Consider the following 23492-nt stretch of genomic DNA (forward strand, 5'->3'; position numbering starts at 1 on the left):
TTCTCTGTGGGAACTGTTGCATCCTTTGGTGTATTCCTAATGCATCTGTGGAGAGGGATACATTCCACGTCCTTCTACTTTGCCATCTGTTTGTTCAGTGCCTCCTTTTTCTTTTCTAATTCTGTTGATTTGCATCTTCTCCCTCTTTTTCCTGATGAGTCTGGCTAATGGTTTATCAATTTTCTGTATCTTCTCAAAGAACCAGCTTTTAGTTTTATTGATCTTTGCTATTGTTTCTTTTATTTCTTTTTCATTTATTTCTGATCTGATCTTTATGATTTCTTTCCCTCTGCTCACTTTGGGGTATTTTTTGTTCTTTCTCTAATCGTTTTAGGTGTAAGGTTAGGTTGTTTATTCCAGATTTTTCTTGTTTCTTGAGGTAGGATTTTATTGCTATAAACTTCCCTCCTAGAACTTCTTTTGCTGCATCCCATAGGTTTTGGGTCATTGTGTTTTCATTGTCATTTGTTTCTAGGTATTTTTTTATTTCCTCCTTGATTTCTTCAGTGATTTCTTGGTTAATAACGTATTCCTTAGCCTCCATGTGTTTGTATTTTTTACAGTTTTTTTCCTGTAATTGATATCTAGTCTCACGGTGTTGGGGTCAGAGAAGATGGTTGATATGATTTCACTTTTCTTGAGTTTACTGAGGCTTGATTTGTGACCCAAGATGTGGTCTATCCTGGAGAATGTCCCATGTGCACTTGAGAAGAAAGTGTATTCTCTATTTTTTGGATAGAATGTCCTATAAATATCAATTAAGTCAAGATGGTCTATTGTGTTATTTAGAGCTTGTCTTTCCTTATTTATTTTCTGTTTGGGTGATCTGTGCATTGATGTAAGTGGGGTGTTAAAGTCTCCTACTACTATTGTGTTACTGTTGATGTTCCCTTTTATGGCTGTTAGCATTTGCCTTATGTATTGAGCTGCTCCTATGTTGGGTGCATATATATTGACAATTGTTATATCTTCTTCTTGTATTGATCCCTTGATCTTTATGTAGTGTCCTTCCTTGTCTCTTGTAATAGTCTTAAGTCTAATGTGTCTGATATGAGTATTGCTACTTCGACTGTCTTTTGACTTCCATTTGTATGAAATATCTTTTTCCATCCCCTTATTTTCAGTCTATATGTATCCCTTGGTCTGAAGTGGGTTTCTTCCAGACAGCATATATAAAGGCCTTGTTTTTGTATCCATTCAGCCAGTCTGCTTCTTTTCATTGGAGCCTATAATCCATTTACATTTAAGGTAATTATTGACATGTATGTTCCTATTACCTTTTTATTAATTGTTTTGGCTGTGTTTTTGTAGGTCTTTTCCTTGTCTTCTTTTTCCTGCCTAGAGGAGTTCCTTTAGTATTTGTTTAAGGCTGTTTTTGTGTTGCTGATTTCTCTTAACTTTTGCTTGTCTGTAAATCTTTTGATTTCTCTGTCAAATCTGAATGAGATTCTTGCTGGGTAGAGTATTGTTGGCTGTAGGTTTTTCTCTTTCAAGACTTTAATTATCTCCTGCCACTCCCTTCTTGCCTGCTGAGTTTCTGCAGAGAGATCAGCTGTTATCATTAAGGGTTTCCCCTTATATGTTATTTGTTGCTTTTCTCTTGCTGCTTTTCATATTTTTTCTTTGTGTTTAATTTTCATTTGTTTGATTAATATGTGCCTTTGTGTGTTTCTCTTTGGGTTTATTCTGTATGGGACTGACTCTCTGCACTTCTTGGACTGGTTTACAATTTCCTTTCCCATGTGGGGGAAGTTTTCCACCATGATGTCCTCAAATATTTTCTCAGAGCCTTTCTTTTTTTCTTCTTCTCCTGGGATGCCTATGATTCAAATGCTGGTATGCTTAATGTTATCCCTGAGGTCTCTGAGACTGTCTTACATTCTTTTTATTCTTTTATTTTTTGTGCTCTGTGGCAGTTATTTCCCCCATTCCATCTTTCAACTCATTTAGTCATTCTTCTGCCTCAGTTATTTTTCTGTTTATACCATCTAGAATATTTTTAATTTCAGTTATTATGTTGTTTATTACTGTTTGTTTGGTCTTCAGTTCTTCTAGGTCCTTATTAACTGTTTCTTGTAATTTCTCTATTTGTTTTTGAGATTTTGGATCATCTTTACTATCATTACTCTGAATTCTTTTTCAGGCAGTTTTCCAATTTCTTTTTCATTTATTTTGTCTTTGGGTTTTTATCTTGTTCCTTTGCCTGCATGGTGTTTCTTTGTTTTTCTCATTTTGTCTAATTTTTGTGTTTGCTGTCTCCTTTCCCTTTGCTGCCTAGTAGAAATTCCCCTTATCTCTGTTCTTTTTGGCTTGAGGTGTCAAGCACTGGAGCTTGCTGGCCTTTGCTTGGATTTGGAGCTTGGTGTTGAGAATGAGAACTCTGGGGGAGTACTTGCTGATTAATATTCCATGGGGTCAGGAGTCCTTTGGCAGTGCAACGTCCTGGACTCTGTTCTGCTGTCTCAGAGGTCCAGGTTTGACTGCTAGCCAGGGCACCAAGACCGTGGGAGCTGCATGGCATGGAGGAAAAGGAGGTAGAAGGAGAGCAAAGAAAAAATGGAAGAAAAAAGGGAAGAATGGGGAAGGGCAGACAGATTCCCAAGGCTGGCAGTAAAAGCAACTCTAATCAGTCAAAATCACACAGGGACACGTGAACACTTGCACTTGCAAAAAGAGAAGAAAAGAAACCAAAGAGAAGAGAAAAAGAGAGAGCAAAGAAAAGAAAGAAGAGAGTACTCATATCAATTACAAGGAAATCCACATACACATACATACAGTAAAAATTTAACCAACAAATACCTAAAACCAGAAACAAGAAAAACATACCAGGAAATCCTCCAGTATTTCTAGGTATGGCTCTGCACCTGCTGTGGAGAGGACTGTGGAAATCTCAGATTGTGATCTGGTGTTAGTCCTGTATGTATTTGTCCCCACCTTTCCCCGTTGTCCCCTATATCTCCAGTCTATTGTAGAAACACTATTGTATTCAGGTGATCCATAGATGTAGGTTCTTTTAAGCCTTTTTTGGGCATTAAATCTGCTCCTCCTGAAGCTGTTTCCCTTTCTCTTCTTTGGTCCTGCAGTCCTCAGGGATCAGTTTTGGTTTTGGTCCCTACTTTGTGTGTGGGTTGCTCTCAGGAGCTGGTTCCCCGCCCAGGCAAGAGGGGGCGGAAGAGGGTGATTGGGGCTCACCTGCAACTTCAGGTCAGGTGGTAGGGAGGCATATGGCAGTCTAACTGGAATCTGTGGGAGTGCTTGTAGCAGCTGGGGTCAGACTGAGGCTGAGGTGTGCTGTGCATTCTCCCAGGGAAGTTGGTTCTGATTGTGGGACCCTTGGTGTTGGTGGGCTTCCGCTGCTCCTGGGAGGGTGTGGCCAATAACTTGCCTTACACACAGGACCCTTGGTGGCTGTAGGTGAGTGGGCTGTGGGCCAGGGGTGCGGTGGCAGGGTGGGGTAGCAGGATGGTGGGCAGGTGGGTGGGCATTCGTGGGACCCAGCAGCGTGTGTGGCGGGAGGGGGCATGGTACCTTGGGCTTTTTGATCCAGCAGCTGCTGGCCGGGGGAGCTGGGCGGGAGGTAGACTTTTTGATCTGGCAGCCATGGGTCACGCCGCTTCACAGCCTGTGAGCTCATGGAGAGGGAAGCTCCTCCCAAGCACTCTGAAACAAAAGTCCCTTGCTTCTCCGTCTGGCCCAGGATTTTTCCCAGACTCCCCCCCTAGGTTGCTGGCGCACCTGCCTCTCAGGCTGTTCTCATGAAGCCAGCCCCAACTCTCTCTCTGGTGTCTTTTCTCCAAATCCCAAACCTCAGTGCCAGCCCCCACCACCGCAGCGGGTGAGCAGATAAGCTTCTCAGGCTGAGGAGTGCTGCCTGACTGCTCCGTGTGCAGATCTCTCCACTCTGCCCTTGGCAGACTTGCCGCTGCTCTCTTTTCTGGGGGCTCTGAGCCTCCCCCTGTCCTTCCTCACCAGTGAGGGGGCTTCCGTATGTGTGGGAGCCTTCCCCCCTCACAGCTCCCTCCCAGAGGGGCTGGTCTCCTCAGGATTCTTTGTCTCTCTTTTCCCCTTCTTTCCTTTGCTCTACCCGATTATGTGAGAATTACGTGGAAATTCTCTTGCCTTTTTGGCAGTCTGAGGTCTCCTGCCGGCATTCGGAAGGTGTTCTCCAGGAGCCACTCCCCAAGTAGATGTAATTTTGATGTATTTGTGTGGAGGATGGTGATCGCCATGTCTTACTCCTCTGCCATCTTTTTCCAGTCTCCTATACTTGGGTTTGAATCCTAGTGTCTTTGTTTACCAGCTGTGTGACCTTGAGCAAGTTAATACACCAAATCCCACTGTGAAATGGGGAAAACAATAGTCCCTAACTGTTGTAAGGATAATTGAAATAAGGCATATAATGCATTTATAAGAGTTGAATGCTCAGAGTAAGCTTCCCCTAACATGTTAGTGGCTGGCATTAATTATTATTACTGTTACTAAGGTAGCCACATAAAGAGATCAAGTAGAATCCCTTTGGTAGGCATCAGTAGAGAGGAGTGAAGATGAGAAGACAGAGAAGTCCAGATGAGAAAGGCTGTGGGTATCACTCTTGGTGACTTTCAGTCTGCCTCTCTCTGCTTTATGTCCTCCCAAGTGCAAAAAGTAGGAAATGCGTTGAACAATATTTTCAACATAGGAAGTAATTAAACTGTGAATGGACTCTCAAACTCAATGCTGAAAGTTTAATTTTTTACTGAAGTGTAGTTGATTACAATATTATATTATTTTCAGACATACAACACAGTCATTCAGTATTTTTATAGTTTACTCTACCTAAAGTTACTGTATACTTTTGGCTATATTTCCTTGTGTTGTACAATATATCCTTGTTGCTAATTTTATACATAGTAGTTGTGTCTCTTAATCCCCTGCCTCTCTGGTCCCTCCCCCATAGTAACCACTGTTTGTTCTCTATATCTGTGAGTATGTGAAAGTTTAATATTTATGTTAAATTCCAATTAAGATAGTAGAGTTTACCTAAGGGCTCAGGATAGAGAAAATGTTTCCCAATGAGAGAAAACATGAACTTGAAATTAGTTGGCTTCAAACAGAAATGAGAGGAGAGAGAGGGCAGGAAGGAAGAGGGAAGGAAGCGGTCACTCAGTCATGCAGGGACAGGATTGTTTCCCATCACGGGTGGCCAAGCATTCAGAGGGCTTCCTTCTGGTATTCATAACAACTTATTTTTAAACTTGAGAAAGATGAATAACATTTGCCTCAAAACAATTTTCCCTTGAGAGTTTTCTGCATGGCAGCCTTTACCTCCTTATTCCTCAAGCTGTAGATGAGGGGGTTCAGCATGGGGATCACTGTGGTGTAGAACATGGAGGCCACGTTCTCCTGGGCCAGGGAACTGGCCGTGGAGGGTTTCAAGTACATGAACGCGGTTGTTCCATAGAACATCCCCACTGCAGCAAGGTGGGAGCTGCAGGTGCTGAAGGCTTTGGACCTTCCCTCTGTGGTACTGATGTGGAGGATGCTGGACAGGATGAAGGTGTATGAAATAAGGACTGTTAAGCTGGTGACTATGATGTTGAATCCAGCCAAAAAGAAGACTGTCATCTCAATATGATAGGTGCTAGAGCAAGAGAGCTTCATGAGGGGGAGGATGTCACAGAAGTAATGACTGATGAGGAGCTCACAATAGGACAGTTTCATCACGAGGACAGTCTCTGTAGTTGAGCCAATGAGCCCCATGACATAGACCCCAGCCACCAGCAGGGAGCACACTCGATGTGACATGATGACGTTGTAAAGCAAAGGGCTGCAGATGGCCACATAGCGGTCATAGGCCATCACTGTCAGCATGTAGCACTCAGCAATAACAAACATCAGGAAGAAGTAGAGCTGGGACATGCACCCTGCATAGGAGATGATGTTCTTCTCTGACACAAAGTTCACCAGCATCTTAGGGGTAATGACAGAGGAGTAGCAGACATCCACAAGAGACAGGTTGCCGAGGAAGTAGTACATGGGGATGTGAAGCTGAGTGTTCAGACAAATCAGTGTTATCATGCCCAGATTCCCTATCACAGTGACCGAGTAGATCCCAAAGAAGAGGAGGAAGAGAGGGAGCTGGAGCTCTGGCCGATTTGTTAAACCTCCAAGAATGAACTCTGTCACTGTAGAGTGATTTTCTCCAACCATTCTTCTCTGGTTGGGACCCCTGTGTGGATGGGAGAGAAGAAGTTCATGAAAGGCCTCATCCGTATTGCTGGGTGAAGCTAGTTTTGAGCATCTGGGGTCAGCTGAGTGATCCTGGGGTCTTTCCTGATGAATGTTCCCTCATCTTGCTGTTTATTTTGGGAGGAAGACCAGACCTTGTGTATTTCAAAAGTCATGGAGATGAGAGGAAAAAGGGGAAAAGATCTGAACCTTTTACCACTTTCAGGTTTCTCGCATAGCCTAGAACAGTAGTTCTTACACTGTAGTCCCTGCAGCAGCACCACTGGCATCACCTGAAGATGTTAGAGATGCCAATTCCCAGGCCTCACCCCAGACCTAGCAAGTCAGAAACTCTGGGGATGGGGCCCAGCAATCTGTTTCCTATTGTCTCCAGGTGATGCTGATGCACACTCAAGTCTGAGAACCTCAATCCTGTAAGTTGAGCAGTAAACTTCATATTTTGTAGTTGGAGATATATTTTGATTTAGAGATGAAATTCCCCTGTCCTCTATGGAAGTCCTAAATATTCGCTGAATGTGAACATATGAATACCTATCTCATACTGATGCAGTGTCAGGGTGATAGGGTAGTTACAACAGTATCATTGGGTTACAAATCAATATCTGTATCTGAAAGATGAAGACTACAGTTTACTAATTCCAAAGGTAGTTTTAAAAATAATATGGCATAATGCATATTAAAAAAATTTTTTTTAAAGAAGTCCGTACTTATAAAAAGTGAGTTGTAGTTAGGTGTCTGTAATTAGTTTTTTACTGGACTTCAGACCCTCAGGCAGTGGTTCTCAACATTACTTGTATATTATAATCACCTGGAGCATTTAAAAAGTATTAATGGCTGTGTTCCACCCACTGGGGTTCTTACTTAATCAATCTGTCATGAAGCCTGGTCTTTGACACTTAGTATTGTCCAGAGTAAGTTCTCAGTAGCTACTTTTACTATTGTTTTTATTTTCAGATCATAATATCAAACAATTACCTCCTTAATGACAAAGTACTCACATTACAGACATGGCCATAAGAACCATGGATCATCACTGCTGGATATGATACCTATAGGTATTTCTTTTCTGACACATATTTCTTAAGAACTTTAAATTTGCCCTATTTTAATTGCTTCCTTATATACTTACTAACTTTTGTAAAAGTGCTCCTCAAAGGTCAATCTCATTAACTCCCCTCAATAGTTTTTGGTATGAGGAAATATGTCTAGAGTAGAATTTTGATTCCCATGTTCATATTGAGAAACTGAAACGCCAGACACTAAGTGACTTTCTCCAGGATTCCTAATTATCAAGGACCTGAAACTGAAAGTGCTTTCTTCTGATCATGAGCTTCTTGCCTTGGCCTAAGTATGTAGCCTTATAAATCTGCACACCTACGGCTCTAAGCAATGTTGTGGTTGAACATGCTTTATACATGATGTCTTAGCTTGTGCATAGCATATAAAAAAAGGAATGCTGTATTATTTTCCTATTTTCTAGGAAACTGAATCTTAAAAATTTAAATAAGTTACTCAAAGGCATAAAACCAGTAAGACACAGAACTGGGTATGAAACCCAGGACTTCTGACCAACAATTTGTTTTGTTTCCACCAAACTATGTTTCTTTGCTTAGGTCATATTGTGTGTAGCACTTTATTACTTAGTGAACTTATTGAATCTTTGGATATAGAAGATAGATTTTATTTTCAATTTCAGATGCATTAAAAAAATCACCAAGGCAGTATATGTGCATTGTAGCAAATCAGAAATTCAAATAAGCAAAAAACAAAATACCATTTTCCTGCTCCTTGGAGACTAACAACAGTCTGGACTATCCTTTATATTTTTCAATGCATATATGCATTTCCATGTGTAGAAGCATATATGTATTTAAAAAAACATTTTGTAACCTTCTTTTTCAACTGCAGCATTTTAAAATAACTTGTGTCATTTTATTCCTATAATAATAATAACTCTGGCACTGACTATATTTCTTTTTCTAGTCTTGAGCCTTTAAATCCTTAGGATATAGTGAGAGGACAAGAAAACCCGCATTGCATTGTAAACTTTACATATTAAATTATTGATGGTAAAATTGTCAACCTCATAATCAGAGGTAGCTAAGATTTTTGAATATTATTTCCATTTATTACAAAGGAGAAAAAGCTCTTCTAGGTAGCAACTGCAGATTAAAAATATCTTACATATCCCCTCTTTCACTCAATTTCTGTCTCTTAAAACAACAAGAAACATAGAAAAATCCACCATTACCAGAAATCAAAGTGCTTTACAGAGCAGTACAGAGTGAACATCATTTACTTAGTGCACACAGATGGGAAAATCCTAGACAGCACTGATTTAATTATTTACTCCCATAATCATCTAATAATATATAATAGGAAAACATGACCCCATATTTGATATCAGTCACTACAATTATTACCTCCAGTTAGACCATCAGAGGCTCAGGATTGCTGCCAATGAGAACACAGCAGAACACAAAGAAAAAACCCTTAGAGATGAAGGTTGAAATATGGTTGAAATATGGTTGACAACAGCCTGCATTAGAAACAGGAGTTCATGGAAGAAATATTTTTTTCTCATACAATTGCTTTAAATCATAATTAAGTACCTGTGCTAAGGAAAAATGGAACAGGTTCTCCTGGAAATTTTACAGGTTGCCTTGGTTTCGACAGTCAGAAATAAATATCAGGAAATAAATATCTAGTCCTAAATTTACTCAAAGGGGCCAGCACTGTCATGAACAATGGGTCCCTGAGATTGCGAGATTTGGGAGTCCATTTATATATATATATAAGCAGAACTTCTCCTGGGATGCAGTCACTTCAGAGACTGGAGTTCTTAGTAAAGGAGTAATTAGAGTCCTGGTTTACACCTGTGCTGGGAATCATGTTTTTTTTTTTTTTTTTTTTTTTTTTTTTTTGTCTCCCAGGTGTGTTAATTTTCCTTTTATTGGGAGAGTCATCTTGCTGCTTGAGAAACTATAGTCTAATGTCTCCTTTCAAATATTTTACAGCCAACAACCTTATCATCACCACGACCACCACCACGATCATTACCATCAACATCATCATCAGTCACTACCATTACGGTTGTCACACATCGTTAGTTATTCACTATCAGGCATAATCAGCTAGGCTTAAAATGTTTATTTTAAAGGGTTTTAAAACAGATTCACGTTTTTAAATAAAACTGTATAATTTCAGTAAAGGAATGTTAATTTATAAGGATGCTGCATTTGTCACCCTGTAGACCAACAGTGTTAGAATGGCAGGAAGTTGAGGAGCATAAGAAGGTGGACATAAGAACACTTCCCTCATATATTCTCATTCATAAGGGAAATACATTTATAAGAATGTGTACTTTTGAAGAATACATTCAGTAATATATCATCTATGAAAATGTTGTTAATGCAGATTTTAAGTTAAACTTTTTCTTTTAAGATAACTGTAGATTCATATGTAGGCATAAGAAATAATATGGAGAGATCCTGTTTACCCTTATGTAGTTTCCCCCAATGGTAACATTTTGCAAAATTATAGTACAATGTCATATGCAGAATACTGCATGTTGCCATAGACAATCACTGATCTTATTCAGATTTCCCCAGTGTTATTTACACTTATTTGTATGTGTGTGTACATTTATGTCAATACAAATTTATCACATGCGTAGGTTTGTGTATCCACCACTACAGTTCATATAACAACACTTACATCACCTTCATTTCCTAATTTTCAAAATAATAACTTGGTTTCTTATTATCTACCAAAGATGACTAGTTATATTTTAGTATCTTTATACTCTCACTAATTTAATCATATTTTATGTGTTTCAGTCCATATCAATTACTATCCTTTTGTTGCTCAAAATTTTTTATCCTGTGGAATCTTTGGCCTGTGGAATTCTTTTCAGTTTGTGTCTTGAGTTTCCTGGATACAGTGCTATTAGTCTCTAATAGTGATTACTATCTGATACGACAAATGTTCTGAACTCGTCTCATACATTTCATTATTTAGACCAGAAATCAACCTTTTCTCCAAGAAACTTGGTTACTTTTAGTGGTGCTATGGTGTTTCAAGGTTAAAAATTAGGCGCTACAGGGGCTCATTACTTGTTGGTTAGTTACTGTTTCTAGGTCTCACAAAAAGAACTCAAAAATTTGTACTACATGGTTCTCAGTAATTTTATGAGGACATAAAATTATTTTGATAATTTTTTGATATTGTTTTGATATTCATTCTTCAGCAGTTTTCTTAGGTGCGACATTTCTTTTCAATATGTCACTTCATATATCTATGTGCACACTTATCTCTCAATCTCTATCTCTGTCTCTATCTATCTCTATCTCTGTCTCTATCTATCTCTATCTCTATCTCTATCTATCTCTATCATCTCTATCTCTATATAATGATATCTATTTACTACTGGGAAAAGTTCCTTGAATTATAGCTCTTGTTTGTTCTGTCCCTTGCTTTGCTTTTCTCCCTAGTGGCTCCTACTCACAATGGGTTAGATCTTCTTTGCCTGGTATCTACATTTGTTACTTCCCATAAATGTCCTCATTTCTTTTTTCTTTTTCTTTTAATTCCCTTTTCCCATCTTCTGTTTCTCCTAAAGTATTATCTGTTGCATTTATTTGCTTTTACTTCTATTTCAGTTTAATTTTCTAAATTATTTTTTCTTTTATTGTTAGTAATTTCCTGAGTTATTTTGTAATTATTATGTTTTTCTAATTCTGACTGTTGTTGCTCTTTCACATCATATCATGTTGAAGATGTATCAGCTCATTTTGATAGAATGTAATAGTATTCATTCACTTGCGGGCATGTGGTATGGATTGAATGGTGTTTTCTCCATAAAGCATCCACCATAAGCAATTAAAAACTGGACAAAATATATAAAATAATTGTTTTTAGACACTAGACAACAGTTGATGCTGAATTATGACTTAAGACAGAAGAGGAACAAATGAGGTGAGCTTTATATTCATCCTAACTGTCTGGGGACACTTTCTAGATCATGGCCCAAAGAGGTATATGGAAACAAAGTACAGCATTTTTGGTGAGTTGAGAAGAGCAAACCTGAATGTTGGGAGGCTGAAGTAGCTGGAATAGGTAGTGAAATATACTGAAGCCACAGTGAAAGAACCCCAGAAATTTGTATATGGGTCCTTGTGCTTTGCCTGAGCTTTGTCTAGGCTATGTGTTTCTAATATAGAACTCCATGAAGTTGGGCAAAGGATAAATACATGGAATCTTTAAGCTAAATTATTGATTACCAGAGCTACACAGGGCTGTGGATGTTTGTGTTCTAACCAGTCAGTAAGGAGATCTCCTTGAATACCTGTAGCATTCCCTAGAGAGCCGAGAAGTTTTCTGTCTTAACATTAGGGCTAAATTGGTTCTAGAATAAAAGCTATACTTGATACGTACTAACAAAACATAAAGCCTCAAAAACATCAAGACAATCTACAGGTAGTTTTAACTGGCTGCCAAAATAAACTTTAAGACATTTTAAAGAAGCAGAAAACAATTAGGAGAGACTTCCCTGGTGGTGCAGTGGTTAAGAATCAGCCTGCTAATGCAGGAGACACAGGTTTAAACCCTGGTGCAAGAAGATCCCACATGCTATGGAGTAACTAAACCCATGTGCCACAACTACTGAGCCTATGCTCTAAAGCCTGTGAGTCACAGCTACTGAAGCCCACGAGCTCTAGGGCCGTGTGCCACAAGTGAGCCCGAGTGCTGCAACTACTGAAGCCTGAGTGCCTAGAGCCCATGCTCTGCAACAAGAAAAGCCACTGCAATGAGCAACCCGTGCACCGCAACAAAGAGTAGCCCCTGCTCACCACAAGTAGAGAAAGACTGTGCGCAGCCACGAAGACCAGATGCAGCCAAAAAACAAACAAACAAACAAGCAAAAATTAGGAGAGTCAGAAAAGTCCAGCATCCTATCAAAAATTACCAGGCTTTCAGTTAAGCAGGAAAATGTGTAAGAAAAGCCAGAGAAAATATGTGTAAATAGAAATATCAGATCTGATGAAATTAAGACAGTATTTTTTAAACAGCTATTATTTATTAATTTATCCAAGGATTTACATGAAGATGTAAACATAATGAAAAGAAAAATGGAAGATATAAAATAGAATTAAATAATACTTTTAGAGATGAAAATATGAAATAAAAATTTATTGAATGGACTTAATAGCAGATTAGACATTGAAGAAGAAAAGATCAATGACAGAGCAATAGAAACTATTGAAATAAACCACAGAAAAAATGAACTAATCCAATAATTTGTAGGACAATATCAAGTAGTCTAAAAACTGTGTAGAGACCCAGAAGGAAGAGCAAAAACAAAAAATATTTGAAGATACAATGGCTAAAACATTTTATACTTGATGGGTAGAGACAGATGATAAAAGAAGTACAAATTGTTGATAATTGTTTGCTGGGTGTTGGGTATATGGGTGTTTACCAAACTATTCCTTTACTTTGTACGTATTTACTTTTTTTCATATGAAAAATCTGTAACTTAAAATACATAATAGATCTAAGAGTAAAAGCAAGGACTTTAAAACTTCTAGAAGAAAACCCAAAATTTGCGTGATGCTGGTATAGGCTAAGAGATTTTAGAATAAGCACAAAAGCACTTACTATAAAAGACAAAAAAGGACAACTGGGCTTAAGAATAAAAACTTCTATTCTTTGAAATAGACTATTAAAGAAGTAAAAAGACAAGACAGACTGGGGAAGACATTCAATGTCAAAGGACTTGTATTCAGAACATATGAAGAGCTCTTACAACTCACTAATCAAGAAAACAAATAACTAATTAAAAGTGAACCAAGAATTTGGATAGATACGTCATAAAAAAAGAATTTTGAATAGTCAGGAAACATGAAAATCTGCTCACTATCATTAGGCACAGGCAAATGCAAACTGAAAATATATTTACAGAACACCATGTACCCACTAGCAATGTTAGAACTGTTAACATTTATAAACCTGACAGTACCAAGTTTTGTATAGAATGTAGTGCAAGTGAACCTATTATACACTGCTGTTGGATAATACATTTAAACCTCTCTGTAAAATTGCAGTTTCTTATAAGCTTGGTATCACCAAACAATTCCGCTCAGATATTTATACAAGGTAAATAAAAGCATATTTTCACAAGGAGTTCTGTACATGAATATTTACATCTGGTTTATTCATAAAAGCCCAAACTGGAAACAACCAACTGTCCATCAACAGGTGGGCAAACAAATTTGTGGATATGCTCAAGCAACAGATCGCTAGTAATCAATAAAATGAGGTGTATTACTGCCATATGCAAAAAATATGAATGAATTAAAAAGCACTGTGCTGGGCAAAAGACATCAGACAAAAAAGAGTACACTGTGGGAAGACATTCTGGAACCTTTTTGAAACATTGAAAATGTTGAAGTATGTGGGCCGAGCGATGGGATTCAGAATGTCCTGCTTGAGCAGTGGAGGAGCTGAGGGTGCGAGGCGTGGCGACTAATATCACCCTGTTTGGTCCTGAGGGATGGCTGGTTAGCCAAAGACGGGTAAGATTCCTCAGAGGAGGAACAACCTAAGACAGGCACAGCCGCAGAGGGGCCAACAGGGGTGGTGCATAGAGTCTTCCTTATATCACCGTGTTTGGCCCTGGAGGATGACTGGTTAGCCAGAGACGGGTAAGATTCCTCAAGGGAGGAACAACCTAAGACAGGCACAGTCCCAGAGGGGCCAACACGGGTGGGGCACAGACCCTTAATCCTTTTGAGAGAGGTCTCCTGCCCCCAGGGCTGCTTTGCTCTCCACGCCCAGCTCAAATCAGGACCCAGGTGGCAAACAAAGATCATTGCCCCCAGTCATGTGAGGCCTTTGATTGTTTATGGGATTAACCTGGGAGTGTTAGACCCTTAGGCTATGCCGAGAACTCAATAAAAGCAACGTGGGATCAATCAGCAAGGCTCTTGATCCTAGAGGTCTTGAGTCCCCCGGTCCCATCTTTCTCTTCAGTCTGTGTCTGTGTCTTCTTCAAGCTTGCGGCACCCGTCACTCACCTCGAGTCGCCGAGTTGATCCCGGCAGTACACTTCATAGGATTCTATTTATATGCAACTCTAAGATATCAGGCAAAACTAATCAATTGTTATAGAAGGTAAGTCAGTGGTTGCTTGAGTTCAGGCATAGAGGGGAGACATTACAAACGTGTATAAGGGAGCTTCTTGTGGTAATGCAAATTGCTCATGTACAATAGTTATATTTAATAATTGTATATGAATCAATAAAGTTGATTTATAACAGAAAAATAGAAAAGGCTGATAAACAAAAATGCCCAATGCCCACATCCCTACTAATAAAAAGAGGTAAATTAAATAATGATATGCCAATGTCTGAATGATTTTCCGAATCCAATTGGATTCAGAAGTTTTTGAATGATAATAGCTACAGTTAGGTAGGATGTGGGGAAACGACCCTCTCCTATATTGCTTGTAGAGATATATACTGGGAAAACATTTTGTAATTACAATTCAGCAAAAATTGAAAAGTCTTAATAAAGAGTACGTCATTAGATACAATGATTGTCCTATCAGGAATTTATCCTAAGAAAATGGTAAGTTATGTTTGCAAAAATGCACCTTCTATTCAGCATCGTTTATTATAGTGAAAAATTGGACATAAAAATTGCCAAACGATGAAGAACTGGTAAAAAATTGCTCTTCTCCATGGATCATGTGTACTAAACCCGCTTCTTCCTGTCCCAGCAGCACAGGGCAGGGAAGGACAGGACACAGGGAAGCTAAGATTAAGATTGGCAGGGACATACCTCTCTGCTCCTCCCGCCCCCCCAAAGAGTGGTAGAGTAACGTGCCCCATCCTTTCTCTGAACTTTGGGATCTCGTAGAAGCAGGACATGCTGGTGAACTGTTCCAGGGCAGCCTCCACTCTTTGTCTTCTAGAAGATACTCAAGCTGCGGGAGAGCAGCCTCCCTAAAGAGCTCGCAAACTGGGTTGGGAGTCGTCTGGGTTGCTCTTGACATGAGACATGCTTTGTATATTTACCCCAAATTGCACATGGGCTCCCAGAAGCAGATGCAAACTCTGACCAGTGGGGAGAAACAGCTAGGCTAAAATGGAAATAAGACGTTTATTTCAGGACTTCCCTGGTGGCGCAGCGGTTAAGAATGTGCCTGCCAATGCAGGGGACATGAGCTTGATCCCTGGTACAGGAAGATCCCACATGATGCGGAGCAACTAAGCCCGTGTGCTGCAACTACTGAGCCTCTAGAGTCTGCGAGCCACAACTATTGAGCCCACATGCCACAACTAATGAAGTCTGCATGCCTAGAGCCTATGCTCTGCAACAAGAGAATCCACCACAATGAGAAGCCCAAGCGCACTGCAACAAAGAGCAGGCCCCGCTCACCACAACTAGAGAAAGCCCGTGTGCAGCAACAAAGACCCAATGCACCCAATAAATAAATAAATATTTAAAAAAGTTTATTTAAGAAGTTGTGTTTTATATTTCATAATTATTTCTTGGGGGTAGTTTAAAAATTAAAGGTATATCTCAGTAGTAAAATAGTATTGAACTCTATTTAGTGGAACTTTACAAGAAAGTCTTTAAGACGTGAGAAGAAGAAAGCCTGCTGTGGGCAAATGACTGCCTCATCTGTGAATGAGCCCATCAGCTCTGCCACTAGCAGACAAGTCCTGTACAATTGGGTACCTATTCTCTCTGTGCCCCAGGATGGCAAAGAGTGGGAGGAACCTTTTCTCTTTGTCCACATCCCCTCCTGACTCATCCCCAAGAGAGAACAGTGACTCCTGAGTGTTGAGACCAGGAGACAGTACTGATGAAGTGTGGTCCAGCCCTCTGAACCATCTCCTTTCAGGACAGACCTGTCCTCAGGAGTTTCCTCCTCTTCAGAGTGCACCCCTCCTGCTCCCTTGGTCAGGAAGAGCTACTGCTGCCTACTCTGCTTGTGTCAAGGTTTCTAAAATTAATCTGGGGAAGCAGTGAGGGAATTATTGTGGCTGTAGCTCTAAATTGTATCCTCCTATCAATTTTGTCAGTATTTAGGCTGATCTTCTCTACCTCTTTCTGGTCTGATCTACTTTCTCAATTAGTTCACTACTCCCCTCCAATGTGAAGGGGAGGATATTGTGACTTATAATCACTGTGTTAGTCAGGGTTCTCCAGGCAAACAGAACCAACAGGATATCTATGTATCTATGTATCTAGCTCCATAGAGAGGTTTGTTTTAAACAATTGGCTCATGTAATTGACGAGCCTGGCAAGTTTAAAATTTGTCAGACAGGCTGGCTGCTTGGAAATTCAGGTAAGAGTTGATGTTAGTTTTGAATCAGGCAGGCAGGCAGGCTGAATACTCAGGCAGGATTCTGTAACATAAAATTGGGGCAAAATTCCTTCCTCTCCTGGAAATTTCTTTGCATTTAAGGCCTTCAACTGTTTCAATCAGGCCTACTCACATTATGGAGAATAAGCCGCTTTACTTAAAGTCAGCTGGACATGATGTTAATCACACCTACAAAATACATTCACAGCAACATCTAGACTAGTGTTTGATCAAACAATGGGACACCATAGCCTAGCCAAGCTGAAACATAAAATTAACATTCATGGTTTACCCTTTGTCAACTAGGCATCCATATACATCTCTTGGAACTCTACTAATCTCCATGTAAAGACAATAATGAATACATACTTCCACCCAGAATGAGATGGCCAAGCTGACATATAAAATGAGTCATCACACCACTCTTCCCCAAAGCTCTCCTACTTCACTCTTCAGTAGACTCAGTGATCTAGCCATAGTATCCCCTACCTTTCCCGAAATATACTTGGGTTTTCTGTATCTCCATGTCTTTTCTCATGTTTTCTCTGCCTGGAAACCCCTGTCCCATCCTCCCCTGGTCACCTACTTATTCAGGACTCAGAGCAATGAGTTCTCAGCACATCATAAATCTGATTGTGTATTTCCATAGCAACAATGGTAAAAAATAGGACTTGGTTTCTGAGTGAAGACTGAATATAAAATAAAGGTATGACCAATTATCTGTCATACCACATAGTATAAGCTATAATCATTTAACAACAAAAGCATAAAATGAATTTTATAAAATAGGCAATGAGCTTTTCCTTGTATTGGTTACATAAGACACCTCAACAGACAACAAAAGAGTGTGTGTGTGTGTGAGTTTGTGTTCATGTGTGTGTAATACGAAACATAGGCCTCTGCTACAACAGTGAGTGTTTAAAATATAAATGCTAACTATGCCACATGTTAAACATTTGAACAATAATAATGTCATCTATATCTCAAGCAAAAATGTTTATAGTTTTGTTTTGCTGACATTAGAGCATTAATGTTTGGTTTATCTTTTTAAAATGTCGCTCTTGTTGGGATGAACACATGCACAGTACTATATATAAGATAGATAACCAACAAGGACCTACTGTATAGCACAGGGAACTCTACCCAATATTCTGTGATAACCTATATGAGAAAAGAATCTATAAAAGAATGAATATATGTATATGTTTAACTGAATCACTTTGCTGTACACCTGAAACATAGCACATCGTAAATCAACTATACTCCAATAAAATTAAAATATTAAAAGAAAATACAATGTAGCTCTTGTGAAACAAACGGCCTACAGACTTCCCCTTCCCTCTATTCCAAGGATGTTACTCTCTGGAAGAATAATGATCTGGAATTGGGTCTATTTGTACATTTCCCTCCTTAATACACCAACAAAAAGAGCCTGGAAGAATAAACAGGTTTAAATACATGAGTATTGTGGAGGAGGAAGAGGGAAGGGCAGTTTCCACTTTACCAGGAAGATGCGCAGGGGCCTATGACTCGTCACAGGTGTGGGAACACTGCTCCCAGCCTGGGGTGCCCTCCTCCCCAGGAAAAATACGTGGAGACACTTGGGAATGGCTCTCTCAAATCCATTCTACCTTCATTCTAGTCAGGTTAAAAAGCTAAAAATTACATATCCCAGATAGCCCTGTAACTAGAGCCATGGATGTGAATTAGTTCCCACTAATTAAATGCTTTGTTGTGAGATTTGAAGGGTGGGAGTAAGGGTGGTTCTCACTCCTTAGTGTATATCAGAATCTCCAGGAGGCCTATTACACACAGGTTGCTGGGCCCCACACAGTAGTTCTGTAGGTGTGGAGCAGGAACCCCAAATGTGTATCTCTGACAAGCTTCCTGGTGGTGCTCAATCCCAGGGTTCAGTTGTTGACCGATTTTGTGAGTATGAGAGTCATTGTTCATGGTGGCAGTGGTCACAGTGGTAGCTGGAGCTTCTTAACCTGTGGGTCATGTCTATTGTGAAGTCACTTTGGGGGCATCCTCAACCTTCTCTAGTCATTCAATGAACTGTATTAATTCCCTTTCTGCTTGAGAAAACAAGAGTTATACCTGTTTCCCATAATAAAACAATGATTAATAACTAGAAATGACAAGAAGATGTCTATAAATCCATTGCAGTATATAAGGCTGCTGAGTCTAAAACATGTATCCTTGATATTGGCATAAAGCAAGGGGAGTGGGGAGAAACTTTGTCCCTCTGCCACTGGATTTCCTGAGTGAGTTTGGCAGTAGATCACTCAGTTAATTAAGCAGGACAAGAGATTTTGCAGCAATGTAATCTGGGTGACCAATCATCTTGGTTTGTCTGGGACCAAGAGGATTCCCAGGATGTGGGGCTTCCACTGATGAAAGTGGTAAAGTGACAGGCCAACTGGGTGAGCTGGTCACTCTAGTGTAATCTTTCCTTAGTTACGTTGAAGAAGTTGCCTACAAATGGGAAGAGACTAGGGCAGGTGATAAAAGGTAGGGATATGAGGAACTGATTTCAGAAGGCATCTGAAATTGGAAGAGCACAGTTACGGGAGGCATAATAGGGTGTTCAAAGGCAGCCCCAGCCTAAAGCAAAGGGGATGTTTGAGAGCCAGCAGTGTGGGCTCAGGAGTCACTCAGACTTGGGTTTGAAGCCCAGTGTCTTTGTTTACCAGCTGTGTGACGTTAAGCAAGTTATTACACCAAATTCCACAGTGAAATGGGGAAGATAGTATATAACTGTGGTAAGGATAACTGAAATAAGGCATATAAAGCATTTAGAAGAGTTGTGTGGCTCAGGGTAAGCAACACCAAACATGTTAGTGGTTGGCATTGTTATTATGCTACTAAGGTGGTCACATAAAGGGATCAAGTAGATGTCCGTCGGTAGGGATCGGTAGAGAAGAGTGAAAGAAAAGAGAGGGAAAAGTCTAGATGAGAAAGGCTCTGGGCATCACTTCTTGGTGACTTTTAATTCACCCTTCTCTGCCTTGTGTCTTCCCAAGTGCAAAAAGTGGGAACTAAGTTGAGTAATATTTTCTACATAGAAGGCAATAAAAAAGTGAATGACTTTCAAACTCACTGCTGAAAGCTTAATTTTTATTGAAGTGTAGTTGATACACATTACATTAGTTTAGGTATACAATATACTCATTCAATGTCTTTATAGTTTACCTCATTTAAAGTTAGTATAAAAATGGCCATATTTCCCTGTACTGTACAATACATCCTGTTGTCTATTCACTTTATACATAGTAGTTTGTGTTTCTTAATCCCCCACCCTTATCTTGCCTTCTCTCCTTCCCTATCCCCAGTGGTAATCACTAGTTTGTTTTCTATATCTGTAAGTCTGTGACAGGCTAAAATTTATGTTAAATTCCAATTAAGATAGTAGAGTTTACCTAAGGGCTCAGGATAGAGAAAATGTTTCCCAATGAGAGAAAACATGAACTTGAAATCAGCTGGTTTCAAACAGAAATGAGAGGAGAGGGAGGGCAGGAAGGAAGAGGGAAGGAGGCGGTCACCCAGCCACGCAGGGACGGGATTGTTTCCCATCACGGGTGGGCGAGCATTCAGAGGGCTTCCTTCTGGTATTCATAACAACTCATTTTTAAACTTGAGAAAGATGAATAACATTTGCCTCAAAACAATTTTCCCTTGAGAGTTTTCTGCATGGCAGCCTTTACCTCCTTATTCCTCAAGCTGTAGATGAGGGGGTTCAGCATGGGGATCACTGTGGTGTAGACCACGGAGGCCACGTTCTCCTGGGCCAGGGAATTGGCTGTGGAGGGTTTCAAGTACATGAACGCGGTCGTTCCATAGAACATCCCCACAGCGGCAAGGTGGGAGCTGCAGGTGCTGAAAGCTTTGGACCTTCCCCCTGTGGTGCTTACGCGGAGGATGCTGGACAGGATGAAGGCATAGGAAATAAGGACTGTTAAGCTGGTGACTATGATGTCGAATCCAGCCAAAAAGAAGACTGTCATCTCAGTGTCATCGGTGCTAGAGCAGGAGAGCTTCATGAGGGCGATGATGTCACAGAAGTAATGACTGATGAGGGTGTCACAGTAGGGCAGCTTCAACATGAGGCCAGTCTCTATGGTTGCACCAATGAGTCCTATGGCATAGACCCCAGCCACCAGCCGGGAGCACACTCGATGTGACATGATAACGTTGTAAAGCAAAGGGCTGCAGATGGCCACATAGCGGTCATAGGCCATCACTGTCAGCATGTAGCACTCAGCAATAACAAACATCAGGAAGAAGTAGAGCTGGGACATACACCCTGCATAGGAGATGATGTTCTTCTCTGACACAAAGTTCACCAGCATCTTAGGGGTAATGACAGAGGAGTAGCAGACATCCACAAGAGACAGGTTGCCGAGGAAGTAGTACATGGGGATGTGAAGCTGAGTGTTCAGACAAATCAGTGTTATCATGCCCAGATTCCCTATCACAGTGACCGAGTAGATCCCAAGGAAGAGGAGGAAGAGAGGGAGCTGGAGCTCTGGCCGATTTGTTAAACCTCCAAGAATGAACTCTGTCCCTGTAGAGTGATTTTCTCCAACCATTCTTCTCTGGTTGGGACCCCTGTGTGGATGGGAGAGAAGAAGTTCATGAAAGGCCTCATCTGTATTGCTGGGTGAAGCTAGTTTTGAGCATCTGGGGTCAGCTGAGTGATCCTGGGGTCTTTCCTGATGAATGTTCCCTCATCTTGCTGTTTATTTTGGGAGGAAGACCAGACCTTGTATATTTCAAAAGTCATGGAGATGAGAGGAAAAAGGGGAAAAGATCTGAACCTTTTACCACTTTCAGGTTTCTCGCATAGCCTAGAGCAGTGGTTCTTACACTGTAGTCCCTGCAGCAGCACCACTGGCATCACCTGAAGATGTTAGAGATGCCAATTCCCAGGCCTCACCCCAGACCTAGCAAGTCAGAAACTCTGGGGATGGGGCCCAGCAACCTGTGTTTCCTATTGTCTCCAGGTGATGCTGATGCACACTCAAGTCTGAGAACCTCAATCTTGTAAGTTGAGCAGTAAACTTCATATTTTGTAGTTGGAGATATGTTTTGATTTAGAGATGAAATTCCCTTGTCCTCTACAGAAGTCCTAAATATTCGCTGAATGTGAACATATGAATACCTATCTCATACTGATGCAGAGTCAGGGTGATAGGGTTGTTACAGCAGTACCATTGAGGTACAAGTCAATTTCTCTATATGTAAGATGAAAAATTAATGATATCAATCCCTAAGGTGGTTGTAAAATTAATAAGGGATAATGCATATCTAGAAATTTGTTTCCAAGAAGTCAGCTCCTATAAAAATGTGAGTTGTCATTAGGTGTCTGGAATTTATTCTTAGTTTTTGTAAATTGTACTTCAGGCCCTACGGTGATTGTTCTCAACATTACTTGTACATTATAATCACCTGGAATCATTTAAAAAGTACTGATGGCCACGTTCCCCCGCAGACGTTCTGATTGATTCATCTGTGGTGAAGCCTGGGCCCTGGCACCTAGTGTAGTCCAGAGAAAGTGCTCAATAGCTACTTTTACTATTATTATTCTTAGTTCTATTTTCAGATCATATTATCAAACCATGGCCCCATTATCTCCTTCACGACAAAGTACTCAAGTTACACACCTGTGGTAAGAATCATGGATCATCATTGCTGTATATGATACCTATAGATATTCCTTTCTAACATGTATTTCTTAAGCTAAAACCCTAAATTTGCATTGTTTTAATTGCTTACTTATACAATTATTAACTTTTGCATAATGCTCTTCAAAGGTCAATCTCAACTCCTCCCACAAGTTTTGGGTATGTAGATAAATGTATCTAAGAGCAGATTTTTTATTCCCGTGTTCATATTGAGAAAACTGAAGTGCCAGACACTAAGTGACTTTCCCCAGGATTCCTAATTATCAAGTATTTGGAACTGCTTTCTTCTGATTACGAGCTTCTTCCTTTGGCTCAAGTGTGTAGCCTTATAAATCTGCACACCTACAGCTCTAAGCAATGTTGTGGTTGAATGTGCTTTATACATGATGCCTTAGCTTGTACATAGCATATAAAAAAGAGGAATGCTGTATTTTCCTATTTTTTAGGAAATTGAATCTTTAAAATTTAAATAAGTTACTCAAAGGCATGAAACCAGTAAGACACAGAACTGAGTATGAAACCCAGGACTTCTGACCAACAATCTGTTTTGTTTTCACCAAACTATGCTACTTTGCTGTAGGCTATCTTATGTGTAGCACTTTTTTTTTGGTCAGTAAACTTAGTTTATTAAATTTCTTTGACATAGAGGATTCATTTGATTGCCAATTTCACATGCAAGCAAAAATTTACCAAGGCATTATATGTGCCTTGTTAGAAAATCAGAAATACACATAAGCAAAAATAAAATACCATTTTCTTGCTCCTTGGAGGCAGTCATCATGAGTATCATTTTAGATTTTTTCAATGCATATATGTATTTACATGTGTATAAGCATGTATGTATCTTTTTAAAAAACATTTTGTAAACTGCTTTTAATGTAAGTATTATTTTTTTCATCTTTATTGGAGTATAATTGCTTTAGAGTATTGTGTTAGTTTCTGCTGTACAACAAAGTGAATCAGCTATATGTATACATATATCCCCATATCCCCTCCCTCTTGAGCCTCCCTCTCAGCTTCCCTATCCCACCCCTTTAGGTCTTCACAAAGCATCAAGCTGAGCTCCCTGTGCTTTGTAGCAGCTTCCCACTAGCTATCTATTTTACATTTAGTAGTATGTATATGTCAATACTTAATGTAAGTACTTTAAAATACACTGTCTCATTTGATTCTTATAATAGCAATAACCCTGGCACTAG

At 39.9% G+C, this 23492-nt stretch overlaps 2 protein-coding genes across 2 annotated transcripts; both read right to left on the reverse strand.

The window, feature by feature from the left end:
* Nucleotides 1-5259: 5259 nt before the first annotated feature.
* Nucleotides 5260-6213, reverse strand: LOC130861399 (olfactory receptor 8A1). The gene has a single exon (XM_057750237.1). The coding sequence runs from the start codon at nt 6187-6189 to the stop codon at nt 5260-5262; it is 930 nt and encodes a 309-aa protein (XP_057606220.1). The 5' UTR covers nt 6190-6213.
* Nucleotides 6214-20268: 14055 nt separating this feature from the next.
* On the reverse strand, nt 20269-21222 carry LOC130861606 (olfactory receptor 8A1-like). The gene has a single exon (XM_057750651.1). It carries the CDS (start codon nt 21196-21198, stop codon nt 20269-20271), a length of 930 nt encoding a protein of 309 aa, XP_057606634.1. The 5' UTR covers nt 21199-21222.
* Between the last annotated feature and the right edge of the window lie 2270 nt (nt 21223-23492).

Source organism: Hippopotamus amphibius, chromosome 9 (assembly GCF_030028045.1).
Source record: "Hippopotamus amphibius kiboko isolate mHipAmp2 chromosome 9, mHipAmp2.hap2, whole genome shotgun sequence".
NCBI classification, from domain to species: Eukaryota; Metazoa; Chordata; class Mammalia; order Artiodactyla; family Hippopotamidae; genus Hippopotamus; species Hippopotamus amphibius.